This window comes from Lampetra planeri, chromosome 7, assembly GCF_965212315.1.
Source record: "Lampetra planeri chromosome 7, kcLamPlan1.2.h2, whole genome shotgun sequence".
Lineage (NCBI taxonomy): Eukaryota > Metazoa > Chordata > Hyperoartia > Petromyzontiformes > Petromyzontidae > Lampetra > Lampetra planeri.
Genome location: NC_136113.1, coordinates 13,221,375 through 13,238,275, shown reverse-complemented (window position 1 = coordinate 13,238,275; position 16,901 = coordinate 13,221,375). Strand labels below are relative to the sequence as shown.

General features: G+C 54.0%; 1 protein-coding gene across 4 annotated transcripts; it reads left to right on the top strand.

Annotated features, from left to right (window-relative positions):
* Positions 1–201: 201 nt before the first annotated feature.
* On the top strand, positions 202–16,472 carry PEX6 (peroxisomal biogenesis factor 6). 4 transcript variants are annotated; one of them, XM_078596404.1, is made up of 17 exons: positions 204–2,389; positions 2,698–2,858; positions 3,395–3,481; positions 3,986–4,166; positions 5,437–5,591; positions 7,137–7,248; positions 7,658–7,863; positions 8,269–8,464; positions 9,003–9,079; positions 9,573–9,708; positions 10,014–10,222; positions 10,477–10,538; positions 10,673–10,781; positions 11,032–11,148; positions 11,740–11,817; positions 12,897–13,036; positions 14,073–16,472. In XM_078596404.1, exons 1-17 carry the CDS (start codon positions 419–421, stop codon positions 14,216–14,218), a joined length of 4,143 nt encoding a protein of 1,380 aa, XP_078452530.1. In that variant the 5' UTR covers positions 204–418; the 3' UTR covers positions 14,219–16,472. The 4 variants fall into 4 exon arrangements, with proteins under 4 accessions (XP_078452532.1, XP_078452531.1, XP_078452530.1 ...); XM_078596403.1 differs by having other exon boundaries at positions 8,266–8,464; XM_078596406.1 differs by lacking the exons at positions 12,897–13,036; positions 14,073–16,472 and adding an exon at positions 12,653–12,881 and having other exon boundaries at positions 202–2,389; positions 8,266–8,464.
* The last annotated feature ends 429 nt before the right edge of the window (positions 16,473–16,901 follow it).

Genomic DNA, 16,901 nt, shown 5'->3' with positions numbered 1-16,901 from the left:
AGAATGTCAGGGGTCAATTCAATAGGGGGGGGGGGGAGGGGTTACAAGACATCTGGACCATCCTGTCTACACATCTGAGCACCCCCCGCGACTCTTTCAATGAATCTACAGCAGCTGCCCCCCCCCCACACAACCTGTAACGTTCCCAACATTCACCGCAAGAGGGCGACGTTGAGATCCCTGAATGCAACACAAACCCCGCCACGCTCTCCATTGTACAGTCTTGGGTGCCCGACCCCACAAGGCCTCCCACCCCAATCTGTTGTCCCCAAGTGGGGCGAGCAAGTTTCTTGTCGCTCTGCTGACCGCGCTGTTTGGCGTCGGTGTGTCCGAGGAGGTCGCGGCGATTGATGCAGGAGGAGGAGACGTCGGTGCTGCTGCTGCTGCTGCGATTGTACCGGCGGCAAGGAGAGAGGCCATGGGAGCCTCCCGTGCCGCGACTCTGTTCCAGCTGCAGCAGCAGCAGCAGCTGCATCAAGAGCACCACCCGCTACACGTGCGTATTTCTCGGTGCGCATGGGAGGCCGCGTTCGGCGGAGAGAACCAGCAGCAGCAGCAGCAGCAGGAGGAGGAGGGAGATGAAGAGCTGGAGACGCCACGGGAACAGCAGCGGCTTCATCAGCTGAAGCAGGCGGCCCTGCTGCAGGGACACGGGCACTTCCTCGGCCTGCGGCTGCGGGGGCCCACGGGGGTGCGCTGGGGTTCAGAGGGATCGTCGGGGTCAACTGGGACGACGGGGCCCGAGTCCACCCTGCTCGTGTTCGCGTGGCTCGACGACGACGACCCCCCTTCACAGGGGGACGTCGTCCCGGGGGCCCGGGCCGGCCCAGGGACCCCCTCAGCCCCCCCTCCTCTTCACGTGCGCGCCTCGGGCCTCTTCTTCCGTCACCACGGCCTGCGCCCCGGGGCCGCGGCAGTCGCGGTGGTTCCCCTCGGGGGGTCTCCCGCGGGGATCCGGCGCCTGGTGCTGGGAGCCCGGAGCAGGGCCGCCTTCTCGTGGGCCTCCAGGGAGGCCTTCGCGGCCGGGCTGAGGACAATGGCTGCCGGGGGTCCGCCCGGGGTCCTGGTGCGGCGAGGGGACCCGCTCGTTGTCGTCCCCTGCCTCCTCCCGATGATGATTGCGAACGGGGGGGTCACGGGTGGGCAGGGAGTTTCAGGGGTCCACGCGGAAGAGGGAGAATCTGGGGGAGCCCCGGTGGCCGTGGGGGTTCAGGGGGTCTTTGGGGAGCACGGGGTCTCGGGGACAGCGGGGACCATTGCGTCCAGGCTGGCCGCTCTCAGCCTGGACCTCGTGGTCCTTGACTGTGGCCCCGTGCTCCAGGGGACCCTGAGGCCCGACGCTTCGCTCCTTCTCGCCGACCTTTCGGAGGCTGCCCAGGGGAGCAGGGCAGGGTCGGGCAACGGGGCAGGGCTCGGAGCGAGGCCGGGGAATGGGGTCAGGTCGGGGCATTTGGCGGAGTTGGCCAGCGGGGCAAGGGACGGGGCAGGGTCGAGGTCAGAGGAGGGGACGCGAGGGAATTTGGCCGTGGTGGAGGATGGGTTCGTGGCAAGAGGTTTTGGTAAAATTGAGAGTCTTGCGGGAGCAGGATTTGCAGGTGAATTGGGCCACGTGGCAGAGGAGTCGGGGGCCAACGCGGGTCTCGGCAATGGGAGGGCAGGTCGAGTGAACGGGACAGGAACTGCGTACGGCAATGACTTTGGTAATGATGGGACAGCGCCTCCATCAGGACTGATTGACTTCCACGACATCACAGGCGCAGCAGCGGGGTCGGAGGTCAGAGCCTTCGAGCGTGCGATGGAGGTGCAGCCGGTGCTGGCCTCAGACTTTGCTCGTCTCCTGGCGGATTTGACCGCCCGCGGCACAGCCTTGCCAGGAGGTGCCCCGGGCCACGCCGAGTCCACTGGGCCCCGTCGCACGATCAGGTGCTGGCCCAACGCCGGCCTCTCCGCACTGCTGAACAGGGACGTGGATTCTCACTCGAGCGTGGTGGTCGGCATGCAGACCCTCGGTCGGCTGGGCCTCTTCCACGGTGAGTGGGTCACGCTGTTGCAGCGACCAGACGCTGATGTGGCCAGGAACCGACCGGCCGACGGACACCACGAAGAGGATTCCCCACTTTTATATCCTGATGGGACTGGCCACCGGCGAGATGGAGTGTCAGAGGAAGAAGCAGATGACCGGCCTGCGGGTGAGAAAAGAGGTGGACGTTGCGCAAGGATATTTGGCGTTGACGCACGGGAACTGCAGAGGCTGTCGCTTCACCCCCGCCGGAACGATGGAGATGATTGCCTGGTAGAAGAAGCCCTCGTCTGCCCCAGCCTGATCTTCAATGCCTGCCCTCGCCCCTGGCCGATCACGTCTCTCAAGCCTGCATGTTGCTTCTTCACGGTGAGAAGCCGAGTCCTGATACACTGAAACACCCAAATCGATGGGGTGGTGTTATATTACTCTTTTTTTACTGTATACTGATACAGTAATTTTGCTGTGACGGTGCCACCTGAAGACGGAAGCTTGTGTTGCCTCCGAAACGTCGTGATTTAATTTATTTTTAATTTATTTTTTACCTACGTGACTTTACACGAAAACTTCAAATCTAGGATGAATGGTGTGTTATTCTTACGTGATGATCGTGACGTGCCTTCTCCCATTAAACCGGTCTGTCTGCTTTTTGCGTGCCTATTTTCGAACTTTTGTAGGTGGAAAGGCTGAGAGGGGAGGTCCCTTTGACGAGCAGCCGATCGGCCCTCGGGTGTCCCCCCAGCGCCGGCAGTCTCTGTGTGGCCATCGTGGAGTCTCCGCAGTACAAGGCCGGAGGCAGCTACGACAACATCCTGCGCAAGCACTTTGACACCCCCCGGTGCGTCCCACGTGCCTCCCCTCGGCGTGACACCCAGGACCCTGATCCGAGTTGATCCCTCGTCCCGGTGCCAGCTGACGGGGCAATATTCTTTGCGGTGGAGCAATGGGCTCGGGGGGGGGGGGGTGCTGTTCCTTTCCAAATTAACTTGGAACGGTGGCTTGTTATTGGCGAGGGGTAGAATTCTTTTTTGCCTGATTCTCTTATTATTTGTAACGGGTGGAAATCTGTGGGAGTGGTTTTAATCAGCAAATGAGATGTCGTAATTTGGATATCATCGCAGACAAACCAGGCTGCCCCATATTTAGATTTTTTTTATTCTTAAAGATAAAATTAATTCAATTATTTTTAAACCAAAACGATTCTCTGTTTGGCTGAAGTACCTCACAGGTCTAAATGATTGACATTACCGATTTAGCCGATACCACCTCGGGTGAGTTAATATGCTAGTCATCAAAGTGGGCTTGTGTGTGCGTGTGTGTGCCCCTGTGTGTGGATGTGTGTGTGTTTCCATGCGGATGTGTGTATGTGTGCAGTCTAGTGAAGGCTGGAGACGTGCTGTGCATCCCGACAAGGCACAGTGCTGACTTCCTGAGTGAAGAGAAGGTGAAAGGGGCTCTCTGGTAAGTCTAGATTACAGTTTTCTCCTTTTGTCTCGCTCTTTCTCAAGTTCTCTGCCCATGGAACAGGTCCACGGCTCAAGCTCACTCCAACCCATCCGATCATACTCCCCCTCTCCACCCCTTCCCCCCCCACATTCTGCACCACAGTTCTTGAGTCAAAGATGAGGAAGAAAAGTTGAGGTGGCTTCCTCTTGACTTACCCAGCAGTGATTCTTTAGATTACACCATCACCAGGTGGTGTTCCTTTAACACCATGCACAGAACTCATTAAGTCATTATTGTTGAAAATCGCAGAACACCTGTATGAATGCAATGTTCATTTACATTCCATAAATGCATGAAATAACTTTTTCAAATGTGTCTGGATTTCATTTGTAAGTACCGGATAAGGGCAATGATGAGTGTTGTGAGACATCCATACTGCTGAAGTGATGATGCCTCCCAACTCTTCCTCCCCGTCTGCCTGTTTCATCCTCAATTCTGTCCCTTATTGGCTCCCCAAAGGTGGCCGGCGCTGTACTACCAGGTGAAGAGTGTGAACTTGGTGGAGGGTCGACAGGACGAGAAGCAGCGGCCTGGAAAAAATGGACAGATGAAGGAGAACGATGAGGGGCAACCAGGAGGCCAGGATCGGTCTGAAAACTCGTACTACTTGGTGGACACAAAAAGCACAAATGTGTACCTGGTAGGTGTCACCGCCGTTAGACTAATATCTAGTTTTTCCACGGGACAGCCAGTTGCATTCGACTCGAGTTGGTCTGAGAACGTCCGATTTAAGCCAAGTTGCCCTAATTTGGTCTGATTTCTCCCAGAACTCAAGTTAAAGGACAACTTGGCAAAAAAAGTATCTTTTTCATGATTTGCAAAGCTACTCAATCAATTATGTCAGTGGCCAATTCCAGAAATATGTGCGAGTCAAAAACCACTTTGGGGACAGAGTTAAACTTTAAATTGAATGTAAAGTAAAATTGTGTTTTTTCTACTCAGCCTGACGTAAGTAATTCAACCCTGTCCATCAAGTGAAATTGGTCCAGAGAATGCCAGGCTGTAGCCAAAATGCCTGGCCAATTCGAGTTCATAAGAAATATAGAAACGTGCCGTTGGCATGGCAACTCAAGTTCCAAAGTTAAGTTATGTGGCTTGTGAAAACTAGAGCCTTGTGGTACAGCATCTCACACTAAGTTTGTTTCTGGGCCAGGGCTAATATGAGTGGAAAGTGGCATCTGAACCTGTTGTGACCTCCCCGAGGTTGACTTATCCTTATATAAGTGCCTGAGGTGGTGTGTAAAATCATGCCCGGCCACCTTTGTGGCCAAACATAATACTAGCCACACCATTCCCTCGTTTGTTGTGTCGGCCTTCATAGGTGCTCGCTAACTGCACTTGCCCCAGCAGTATGTGGGTCTGTACGCAGATCTTTGTCTGTTGTGTGTGTGTGTGTACACATAGGAGGCATGTAATGACTGCCTTTTGTCAAGTACAATAGATTCATCTTCTTGGTTCTTTCGGTAAAGTCACGTACAATAGATTCCTTTTCTCAAAATATGTGTAAGATAATTTATTGTTTTTAATGTATGCTAATTTCATGCAAATTATATACTCGGGTTGCATTTAAGCTGATGAGCGGATAAAACAGTACAAATTAGATCAAGTGAGAAACAATGTAAACGAGGCTGCAAAAACAACCCCAAGAGAATCAATTTTCCTATTGGATTCTCTACCCCAAATCCTGACATTTTAATGTGATCGCTAGGGGAGAAAAAATCATACTTTTCTCTTTCGCTCTCCCTTTGATTGACTGCCTCTCTCTACAAAATAAATCCGCACACTCTTTTATGCACATTGCTATGACACGCGGTTGCATTTAGACCCTGTACAATTCGAGAATGCATTGGTTTGTAATCATTAACATGCCTGGCCTATACCCAATGAACTAATCCCGTCTTCGTGACTAGGAAGGGTCTGTGAACGCGTTTGCGCCGGTACGGGTGGAAGGAGCTGGGGCCGCTGATGGGGGTCACCCGCTCTGGGACAGCGACTGCCCACCGGGGCTGACATCCGCCGTGGACGAGCTGACCGGCGTGGCACTCCCCTACGTCTCGAGCAGCAGGTCGGTGCCCACCCCCACCACCCGCTCCGCTTGTCTTGTTCAGGTGACATGTGACAACACCATTCGCGTGCACGTAGCGCTGGTTATGGACACTTGAGATATTGTTTAAATCAATGAGCCAGACGCGTCGACTACAGAGAGGATCTCGCGCTCATTATCAGAGATTTCTCCCGCGGTGGGCAAAGAGCCTATCGAGGGGAGGTGGAAGAGGGAACAAAGTGGACAGTTAAATGATATAATTATCAATCTGACCAAGAAGCCCAGTGCATTATACGCACTTGGCTGCGGGCTGCACTCGGCAAATTAGCAAAGTGCGGCCTACGGAGGCTGGCACGAGGGTGCGAATTGAGAATTTTGTTCTTGAATTTTCCAGCGCGCGTCGCGCGCGTGCGCTTGCACTATTGATATTTTGCAACCTTTTTTATTCGATCCATTGCTGGATGAAGACATCCCCGCAGCGTGTCAGTCATGGGGGTTGTTTGACCGTACTTCACTTTGTTGGTCAGTGCAAATTGGTGAAATGTTTTTGCGGAACAAGTTCATCGACCACGCACCGTGACTGTGAATCGAGGTCATTGGGTTCATGGTGGAGTGCACTAATCAGGGCGCCACCACTTCACCCCATGCTTGATGTGCATGGCCAACACTGGGAGGAATGTCCTGTACGCCCTGCACTGTGCATTGTTTAACAGGGTCTAGTGTTTGTGTTTGTATGGGATTTTGCGGAGCTATTCTGGTCCAATTGTTCAATGTAGACAAATACACTGGACATCTGCCCAGGGACATCTCATTGAGTTAAAAGACTTTCCCAGGAGGGAACCTACTCAGGCTGTTGTCGTATTGGCGGGGGGGGGGGGGTTGAAGCCAAAAAAACCATGCCTGTAAGTGACCAGCACTCAATAATCGTCATCAGTTTATACTTCACAGAGCGTAATTCATTTTATAGTTTGCATCCTCGGCAAACGCATTCACTCATGTGACTTTTGTGAACCCGTCATGTGCTTAACAAGAGAATAATTCAATCAATGAGCCAAAATCTAACATTAGTGTATCATTCGCATGTAGTTTGCGTAAAGAAAATTATCGGGCTGTGACACGACCTCGTCCTAGCGCGTTTTCCACTTGACGGTTCAAATCCAGTGGCCGCCCTGGTTAATACTACGGATGTGTGAACAGTAAAAATACACGCCGCCTTCTTCATAGTGGACGATAAAGATTCTGCGACATCATTTGCAAGGGTAGGTCATTGTGTGCCGGCACCATGGTCAAAATTTGCCAAATTTGAAAGAAATTACGTGAAAATTACTGAAAATTAGTTATGAAAATTAGTTGTGAAACTCAGCGAGGTTTTCCTGAGTAAATCAGCGCCCCCCTCCTGCCTCCTTTCCACCAACAACGAGAGCCCCAGGGCCACCCGGGGCAGCACCAACAAAGCCCAGGGCATCTTCGGGGCAGGGGGGGGGGCCTGGGTCCCATTGGAATGCGCGAAAAAACGCAACGCAAAGGGCGTACACGTGCGAGAGTGTGTGTGCCCGTGTCCCTCAGCGCCGCGCTGCTGGATGGCCAGTGCTCAGTGCTGCTGTGCGGGCCCAGCGGGGCAGGCAAGACGGTGGTGGTGCGCGCCGTCTGCCGCCGGCTCAACCTGCACCTTGTGCAGGTCAGAGGACGTGGCCCCCCCCCCACACCGTTACGCACCCACAGTGCCGCTGCTTCTGCTGGCCAGATAGGGCGTGCTTGACGTGTTTGCCAATTCATTTAATCGCAGGGTAGCGAATTGTCGTGTGTCTTGTGTGTGGGGGTGGTATGTGGTGTGTGTGAGTGTGTGGTGCGTATGGTGTGCGCGTGATGCTTGTACGTGCTTGTGGTACGTGTGTGTGGTGTCTATGTGGTGTGGTGCTTGTGGTACGTGTGTGTGGTGTCTATGTGGTGTGGTGCTTGTGGTACGTGTGTGTGGTGTCTATGTGGTGTGTGTGTGGTGCTTGTGGTACGTGTGTGTGTGGTGTGTGTGTGTGTGATACCTGCATAGTGTGTGTGATGTACGGCCGCTCTTTGTCGTCGCGCGCCAGGTGAGCGGAGCGTCGCTCTGCAGGGAGACGGCGGCGGCGACCGAGGCTCGCCTGCGCTCGGCCTTCTCGCGTGCCGCCGCCCTGGCGCCGTGCGTTCTGCTCGTCAAGGGGGTGGAACCCCTGGGTCGCGACGCGGGGGGCAAAGAGGACGCGCGAGTCACGCACACCCTGCGCCAGCTGCTGTGGGAGCGGCAGCGAGAAGCCGGGTATCGGCCTGCCACCACTCAGCAGCGATCTCTGCCCTCTGCTGGCTCCACACTAACCACTGCTAGCTTCCATACGAACCCCTACTCGCTACATACAAACCTCTACAGTCTTCATACTCACCCCTACTAGCTCCACACTAACCTCTACTGGCTCCACACTCACCCCTACTAGCTCCACACTAACTCCGACTGAATTCGATTCCCGCTCACGACCAATAACAGTGAACCGGGCCTTGCCCGACCCGACTGCGAAACCCCGCCTTAAATGAGTGCTCCGTGCGGCGGTGTGTAAACAAAAGGTGTGCCGGCTGCTGCTTCCCAGGAGCTCGCAAACAGCCCCTGCCCTGACCAGCACTCTAAACACTTCACGGGGGAACTTTGTCTCCTGTGTGCGGCGCGAAGCAGCCGCCTGCCGGTGCTGGTGCTGGGCACGGCGGTGTCGCGGCAGGGCGTCGCGCCCGGCGTGCAGAGTTGCTTTCTGCACGAGCTGCGCGTGGACGGCCCCGACGAGGGGTCCCGCGCCGCCATCCTGCAGGCGCTCGCGCACGCCTCGCCGCTCGGGCCCAACGTCTCGCTCGCTCGCCTCGCCCGGCACACGGCCGTCAGTGTTCGCAACGACCGCCGGCACGCACGCACGCACGCGCGTACACGCGGGTGGGACCACGTACGCAATGAGTGCGGGGGCATGTGCATGCCTACGTACAAATGCAGGGCCGCCCATAGGAGAGTGTGGGGCCCGGGACGAATCGCACCGTGTGGGTCCTCGGACGCCTTCAAACTTAACTGACACCGTGACGTAATAGCATGAGGCCCCCCCAAAGCAATGGGACCAAGGCAGTCATCCCAAATTCAATGAACCCGAGGGGAAGACGGCACAAGACCGGTTCACGTAATCGTCACTGGACTGTCCAGTCCTCTTGGTACTGTCTCGATTGTACTATCTGCCCCATCGTTCTGTCTGTACGGTGCAATAACCTGAAAGGCAGCCTATTTCACGTAGCTCGCAGAAACTCAACATTTCCACTTCTTGCACGTAAATTGTAAGTAATCTCGCGTGTCGACACGTATCGCGAGCGGAAGAGTCGACGTTAATCGACGAATCGATCGCTGCTTCCGTGTGCCGCCCCCGTCTCCCGCAGGGCTTCGTGCTGGGAGACCTCTGCGCGCTACTCTCCGGGGCATGCCGAGCGGCCTACGCCAGGGTGGCGCAGGCGTGGTGAGAGACGATTGTGCCGCGCGCATGCACGCTGGAGCGTTCAACGTTCTTGTTCTTGTTGTTTCAAACTAACTTTGTTTCATGCCGTGTGACCGCCAACCTTGTGGCCCGCGGATGGCAGGGGAGAGATTGTAGCTGTGGGTTGGAGGGGTGGAGCCAATGGAATCTCATGAAGACTCGCCGAGAATGGGCACACAGGTCCGGGCCGTGCGACTGCATCTAGGTCAATCCTGGGCTGTTCGTGGACTACTACTGAATCGGAATATTGATACTGGAGGAATCCGATGACCTCTGAAGCTCTTTTTCACAGATGTCCTGTGGGAGCGAGTCAGAACGTTACAACTACAAACACAGTACAAAAACGTCTCCGCACAATTTCCCAAGTGGCCACTCGGCGTGGGACCTCGCGACACCATCGCCGACCGGCCTTCGCCTCCCCACCCGTCTCCCTGCACTTGCCACCGACACGGCCTCCCATCCCGTCTCCCCGCAGCTCCGAGCATGGGTTCCTCAGCCCGGAGGAGGAGCGAGCGGTGTGCGAGCTGGGCGTGTGCGTCACCGCGGACGACTTCTCCTCCGCGCTCGACGAGCTGCAGGCCAAGCACGCGCACGCCGTGGGGGCGCCCGAGGTGAGCGGGCTCCGCGGGAGAGTCGAGATGTCGGCGAAAACCAATACCACGCTCGTGCTCACGCTAACAATCGCGACCTCCGATGAGCTGACTTACGGTGCGAAAGAAGCTCAACGTACGTACGTGCATACTGCAACGACCGCCGCCATTCGCCCGTATCGACGCACGTGCGAAAACCTACGTGCTCGGTTTCAGCGGTGCTGTTTGTCGCCGGCCGGTTGGCGATTTCGGTGCCCCTTCGGGGGGGGGAGGGCTGCTGTGCTCGGCAAACACGATACATTTGTAACCCCGCGTGCGGCACGCAGATCCCGCGCGTGCACTGGGATGACGTGGGGGGGCTGTCGGACGTGAAGCGAGAGCTGCTCGACTTGGTGCAGCTGCCCCGGCGGCTGCAGGGCCTGCGCTCCGGGTCAGGCCTGCGTCGCTCGGGCCTGCTGCTCTTCGGGCCGCCCGGCACCGGCAAGACGCTGCTGGCCAAGGCCCTTGCCACCGAGTGCTCCATGACCTTCCTCAGGTGCCCGATTGTGCTTTTGGAAATGTGGGAAAGTCGGCTAAGTAAACCTCCAGAGGGGCGTTGCCGAGCTCCCTCGCTTGGAGGACCCTTTCCTCCAGCAGTGGAGTGAGCAGGTAATTACAGGGCTGAATCTTTACCTGGGTTACCTTGTGTGGCGTGCCCAACTTAATCGGTCATCGCTGACGGCAATTGCCCCAGCAGTCTGTTGAGGCTACACAGGGGATCTTTGCACGTGCGTGCGTGTCCACCAACAGCGTGAAGGGCCCGGAGCTGATAAACATGTACGTGGGCCAGAGCGAGGAGAACGTTCGTGACGGTGAGTCGAGAGCCGCGCACGCCACCGTGTTCGCCAGCCGCCATCACGTTCCATTGATGCACGAAGCTCCCTCCCTGCGTTGTCCCCATGTCTGTCCGTGTGTGTCCTCCGTGTCCTCCACGTGTCACCCGCAGTGTTTGCTCGCGCGCGTTCTGCCGCCCCCTGCGTGGTTTTCTTCGACGAGCTCGACTCCCTGGCGCCGAACCGGGGTCGCAGCGGCGACTCCGGAGGGGTCACGGACAGGTGAGGGGTCACGGACAGGTGAGGGGTCACGGACAGGTGAGGGGTCACGGACAGGTGAGGGGTCACGGACAGGTGAGAGGGCACGGACAGGTGAGGGGTCACGGTTGGGCTCGACGGGGTCGGGTGTCGGACGCCGCGGTAAAGTCATCGACTGCGCATCCCGTTGCCCGTTCTCTCCCGCTGCTTGCCGCCCCGCACCCCCTCACCCTTGCAATCGCCCGCCCCCGTCTCGCGCGCTCTGACCCTGCAGGGTGGTGTCGCAGCTGCTGGCTGAGCTGGACGGGATGCACACGAGCGGGGACGTGTTTGTGGTCGGGGCCACGAACCGCCCGGACCTGCTCGACCCCGCGCTGCTACGGCCTGGGAGGTGACGGCGTAACGCGGGCGTGACACGCGCGCAACGCGACGTGTAACCGCGAGTGCGATATCCATTGAGAGTTGAACGTTCGTCCGTGTGGAGCCGGGTTTCTCAAACTCTAGTCCCCTCGTGATCCGTCACGGCCGGCTTCTGCAAACTTGCCGGTTTACTTCCGCTCATGAACACGTGAAGTGGTTACAAGCTGCACGTGCCTCCTGATGATTGCGGGACGCATTTTACATCACGTACGAATTAGGATAGCGAGCTTGTTTACGTTTGTGTACTTGTGTCGTGATGTGCGGAGAGTTCAGTCATATTAAGATTGAGAGCTTCTGTGCGCATATCTGTGTGTGCCACATGACATAAAGTGGGCTGATTAAGCACTCCATTTGGATTGACTCAGCTCCTTCCATATGAATGTGGAGTTTTCACCGCGGCTCAGCACTGTAATAAACCGCACAACACCCCATTTTCATTTGAGTGGCAAACTGCTTTGGCTTGAGCAACATCACCTCAGAGTTCCCTTGGCTGACAACTCCGGCCTGCACCTCACCTCGCTGCCCCCGTCTGCTCCTCTGCTGCCCTCTACTGCCCCCGCAGGTTCGACAAGATGCTGTACGTGGGCGTGAGCGAGGATCGGGCTGCCCAGCTGCGGGTGTTGCGTGCCGTCACCCGCAAGTGAGGCCCTCTCCTCTCCCCTCTTCCTTTCCCCTCCCCTGTGAGGACGACTGCCCAAGCCAGGGGGATTGAGTTCGCAGCAGCTTTCGACTAGCCATTGATGCGCTCCTGCGGCCGTCTGGAACGCTCTTCCGAAATTAGGAAGCCACTGGCGCAGGACACTTTTAAATCATCTCGATGGAAAAATTATTTCTTTAGAACTTAATTTTTGCGTTTAGTTTGTTGTCCTTCCCCCGCACCTACAATTATCACGGTTGGCTACATACGGTGCGAAAGACTTTCAACATAGATACACACATATGGAGCTCAAAGCCACACGACCCGAGTACTTGGCCTCCATTTCTCAACTCCGCTTCTTGCAATCCCGCACTGTCCAGAAACTGACATTGCGATAATAGAGAAAGTTAATATTGTATCGTGATAAGTGATATTGCGGTAACCCTTGCATCGACGTGATGAAAGCTGTTTTTGCTTTAGATTTTTCTTTAAATATGTTTGGGTTCATACCGCGTTTTATTGTGAGCTTAGAATTGTGAGTTCTCTTTTAAGTTAGTTATACGTCCCTAGTGTTGTCATTGGCAGAGCTTTCATTCCGATTAAAGCTGTCCATTGCAAACACTGTTAAAGGACGCCATCCAAGGGCAGAAGCGTTTCAGATGTATTGCTTTAGGAAGACATTGAGAAGATGACGGAAAAGAAAAACGACGAACAAAGACGTGTTAAAAATAATTCTCGTGCCGAAAAATGCTGTTGGATTTAGACAGAAAGAGGATGGTGGCCTGACTGTGGACGTTTAGTGCCCTCCTCCTCTTGCCTCTTGGGAACTCAAAAACAGATGTCGGTGGTGGTGGGCAGCATGACATCAAGGATCGTTCCAAGTTCAGCACGTGGAACATCACCAGAGCTCGCGTCGAGCAGACGTTGACAGACGACCCCCCCAAACCCGGAGTTGACACCGCCGGGGAGAAACGTAGTAAACACTTTCTTCGTGATTGGATCATCCCGGTTACTCCCTCCGGCATCCCCCTAATCTCCCTGTGGTCACCCCTCCCCTCGGGCTCCCTGGCCCGCACCCCCAGGCTGACGCTGGGCGGGGACGTGAGCCTGGAGGCCCTGGTGGAGGAGGCCCCACCGCGCCTCACGGGGGCCGACATGTACGCGCTCGCATCGCACGCCATGATGGCGGCCGTCAAGCGAAAGATTGCGCTCATCGAGAGAGGTCTCTCCCCCACATCACCACCACCACGGGGGAGAGAAGTGTTGCGTGTATGCGTGAGAGTGCGTGTTTGGGGAGTTGGCACAGTAGGGGGCACAGTCGGTCAACCCGTGGCTGCTGGGTCTGTCCCGTGACCTCGTGTCAGCGAGCCTTTGACACTTCACGTTGTCTCAAAGTGCACCTGCCCTGACACAAGCGCGGTGGTGATGTCACCGCCGCTCACGAAAAACACCAGTGGCCGAATGTTTGAATTGGTCCTGTGCCTCTCCTAGGTCGACTCGGCCTCAAATGAGTGCCTGGTGTGGTGTAAACATCACCACTGCAGAGACAAAGGTGGCCAGGCATGGTGTTGACCACCCACCCCCTCGTATACTGTGGCAACCTTCATAGGTGCTAGCTAACAGCACATTGCACTTACAGCCTGTTCAGGCTATGCGGGGGATCTTTGTCTTTTGTGTGTGTGAGACACTTGATCTCATGACAACCACGACACGAATGTCACAAGAGAAATAAAATTGAGAAATGCAGAACCCTTAAAACTGGGATGTAATCCAATTATTCAAATAGTCAATGACTCTTGATTTCACTGTGTAACACATGTTTTTGTCCCTGGGTAGTAAGTGTCATTTTCTAATTGATTTTGCCTCAAAAGTACAGAAAATGGCTATTCCCCACAAACTTTGCTTTTGTGATCAGGACAGTGATATTTTTAAATTAACCTATTGTCAATGAGAAAACGTGTGCATTTGTGTCATTCCTTCACAAATGTTTTCATTCCCATTATTCGACTAATCGGACAACATGAAAATCATTTCAAAAGGAAGCCTCGTCACACTGGGCGTGTCTTGATAAGACGGGGTTTCTCTCACCTTCGCGAGGCAGGAAGTTGAGGTGGCTTCCATTTTGTAAAGCCCCCCGAGCAAGCGACCACGAAACCCGACTAATCATCCCGGCTCTTGAGGACGATAAAATCAGGAGGGGCGAGGGGAGGATGTGATCACGCGGCGGCGGTGGCGGTGGTGCGCGCGTGTGCGAGCAGGAGAGGACACGGAGGAGTCGGAGCTGGTGGTGGAGGATAGCGATTTCCGCACGGCCCTCGGTGCCCTGCAGCCGTCGGTGACGGAGGAGGAGCTGCGCCAGTACGAGGCTCTGCGCCAACGGCACACGCCCGCCAGCCGGCGCTGAGACGCCCGACAGACGCCACCGCCATCGTCGCCGTTCGGCATGGAACGATGTATATTGTTGCCGGGCACTGTCACATTTACAGATTGCGTCTGTAAACCAGGCCTTCGGCTGAAGGGGGAAAATTGTTGTATCTTACGCGTGGTGTTAAAGTGTGCTGCGATGTTACTTTGCAGAGCCATTTGGCTACGTGGTCAGTGACTTTTTGCAAAGTACGGAGAATCAATGCATCTCGAAGGTTAAAGGGTTTTTTCCTGAATTTCTGCTTTTGGTGATAAGTGCCTGGTCAACTTGACATTTGCCGTAAACGTTGCATCAGACGGCCAAGTTGTACACGCGATGTTTCCTCTTCCACAAGTTCAAGGTCAAAGACTCTCATTTGCCCTGTGGATGAGGGTCTCAATCGATGGCCATTTCTGTCGTGGATAATTGACGTGAATTTTCATTCAGTTTCAGATCTAGATGCTGTGATCCAATTAACCGCTTGGCTTGTGATGACCTCCCGATTAGCATGGTTGGCTACATACTGTGCGAAATAATTTAGATGTACAGAACAACAAAGAAACGGTCACATTCTCCACTATTTCCATGGTGAACTGGATCGCTGAATGTTGTGAATTGAAGTCATCGAGAAAAGTGTCCAGCGAAGCTTTCGAATGTGCCCATAAGACGCGAGTGTCATTGACATCTGTACCAATGCGGGGGATTTAAGATGACTGGATTCCAGAGCCTTGTTGATATTGTTCAAAACATCAGTTGGTTATTACGGGGGAAAGGGGTGAACCCAGAGCTGTGGATTTCTGGATGCAATGGGTTTCTGGAGGCAAGGATTTGCGGCCCAGATCGGCCACTGGGGATTGTGTGTGTGTGTGGATCTGTTTTCTAATTACGTTGCGACTGTCGATAGAATTGGTCAAACAAGGTGTTCGTTGAGAATTGAAATGCGCTCATTATTTGCACTGCGACATTTGAACGTGTCATAGTCATCTTTAAAAATTGTCACCGCCAAATATACATCAATGGCCTTCATAATCATTCTTGATTATTGACGACTTGATTTGAAAATTTGCCTCATCATCATCATCTTCTTCGTGATCATTGATCATCTTTTTATTTGCTCTTGAACATTGCCAACTTTTTTTAAATAATTGCCTTGTTCACTCAATTTGCTTCCCCCATGGGAAAGTACAGTAAATGCATCTGAAGAGTAAGATGCCATGCCACGTGGCGTGTGGTCGCCCTCATCCAGCAGTGGATATACAATGGCTAATTCTGGTGAGATCTCGTAATGACGTCACGATGCCGTGAGGTCGGCCGACTCCATTGTCCTTCCCAGCTCCACTTTTCTCAACATTCTGTCGTCGTGACCTGGAGCTCTGGGACACTTTGTCAATTCAGATGTTTTTTAGTTTATATTTTCTTGGAATATAATTTGAGAAATTGTATATTGATAATTGAGTGGAATGTACATTTAATTAATGTGTGAAATTACATTTTTAACTGGAAATTTTCATGATGAAAAATAATTTGTGGCCCAATTTATAAAATATTCGGGGACTTGATTATCATTTTTATTTATTTCACCGGGTTTTTTTCGCGGATTGGTTGGGGGGGTTAAATTGTATTACCCAATGTTCAAAGATTTAACCTAGAATTTCCTTTGTCCTGGACAAGTTAAAAGTGCTGTGACATTTTATGAGGGCAGTCTAAACGTATCTGTGATACCTTGATTTTTAAGAAATAATTTATTCATGGAGGTCATTTGCGACACAGGGTGGTGCACTGCCGTATGCAAGGGTTCAAAATTGACGTTTTTCCTTCATCTCGTGCCATCGTGATCATTTAAATTCACGCCCGCGTGGGTCGACGTCGTTGCACTGCACAACTCTCCGATGTGTTTTGGGGTCGTATCTCGCATCGTGCCGAACTACGTCTGGACGCTTCGCTCCACATGCTCGGAGCTTCTTATATCAACCGAATTGAGAAGAATGTTCCCAAGCGCGTGGAGTGAAACGTCGGACATTACGCGGAACGATGCGGTGCAATCCAATACGACAGAGGAGAACCACTGCAAAGGTTTTCGCGACCGATATGAACGAATTGATTTTTGTATCAGATGTCCAAAGTAAAACTCGCGTCGTAAATCATCCCGCGACACGATAGTCAATCAACAAAGTTGTCACGTGAACAAACGTGTCAATTACGACAAATTTTACTTACGCGATCTGACCACAAATAAAAAAAAATCAATTAAGAATCTGGTAAAACCACAATTGCAATCCAATAAGGAACGACGACCATTGATGTTAATGGCACCCACAAAACCGACATAAAAGGGGACATTTCCACGCGAGTGTTTTGGCCTCGGGCTACGGCAAGGTCCAAGTCCTTGCCTCGAGGTCACCGTCTGCCTGCCTGCAGGCGGAGCGGAACAAGCGGCAGGCGGACGGACGAACGAAGGTGGGAGGGGGGGGGTGCCGCGTGGTGGGTTTCTTTTGTATGAAGGCCACGTGGCTCGCTGCCATTTACTCGACGACGGGAGCCGGTCACATGAAAGGGACCGTATTGATCGGGCCCCATCAAACGAGCGGCCCCTTTGAGTTACCCAAAGCCGCACATAATGTATGCCTTTATAGCGTATTGCTCATGCGCACCCATTATTTATACACACGTGTGTACACACACT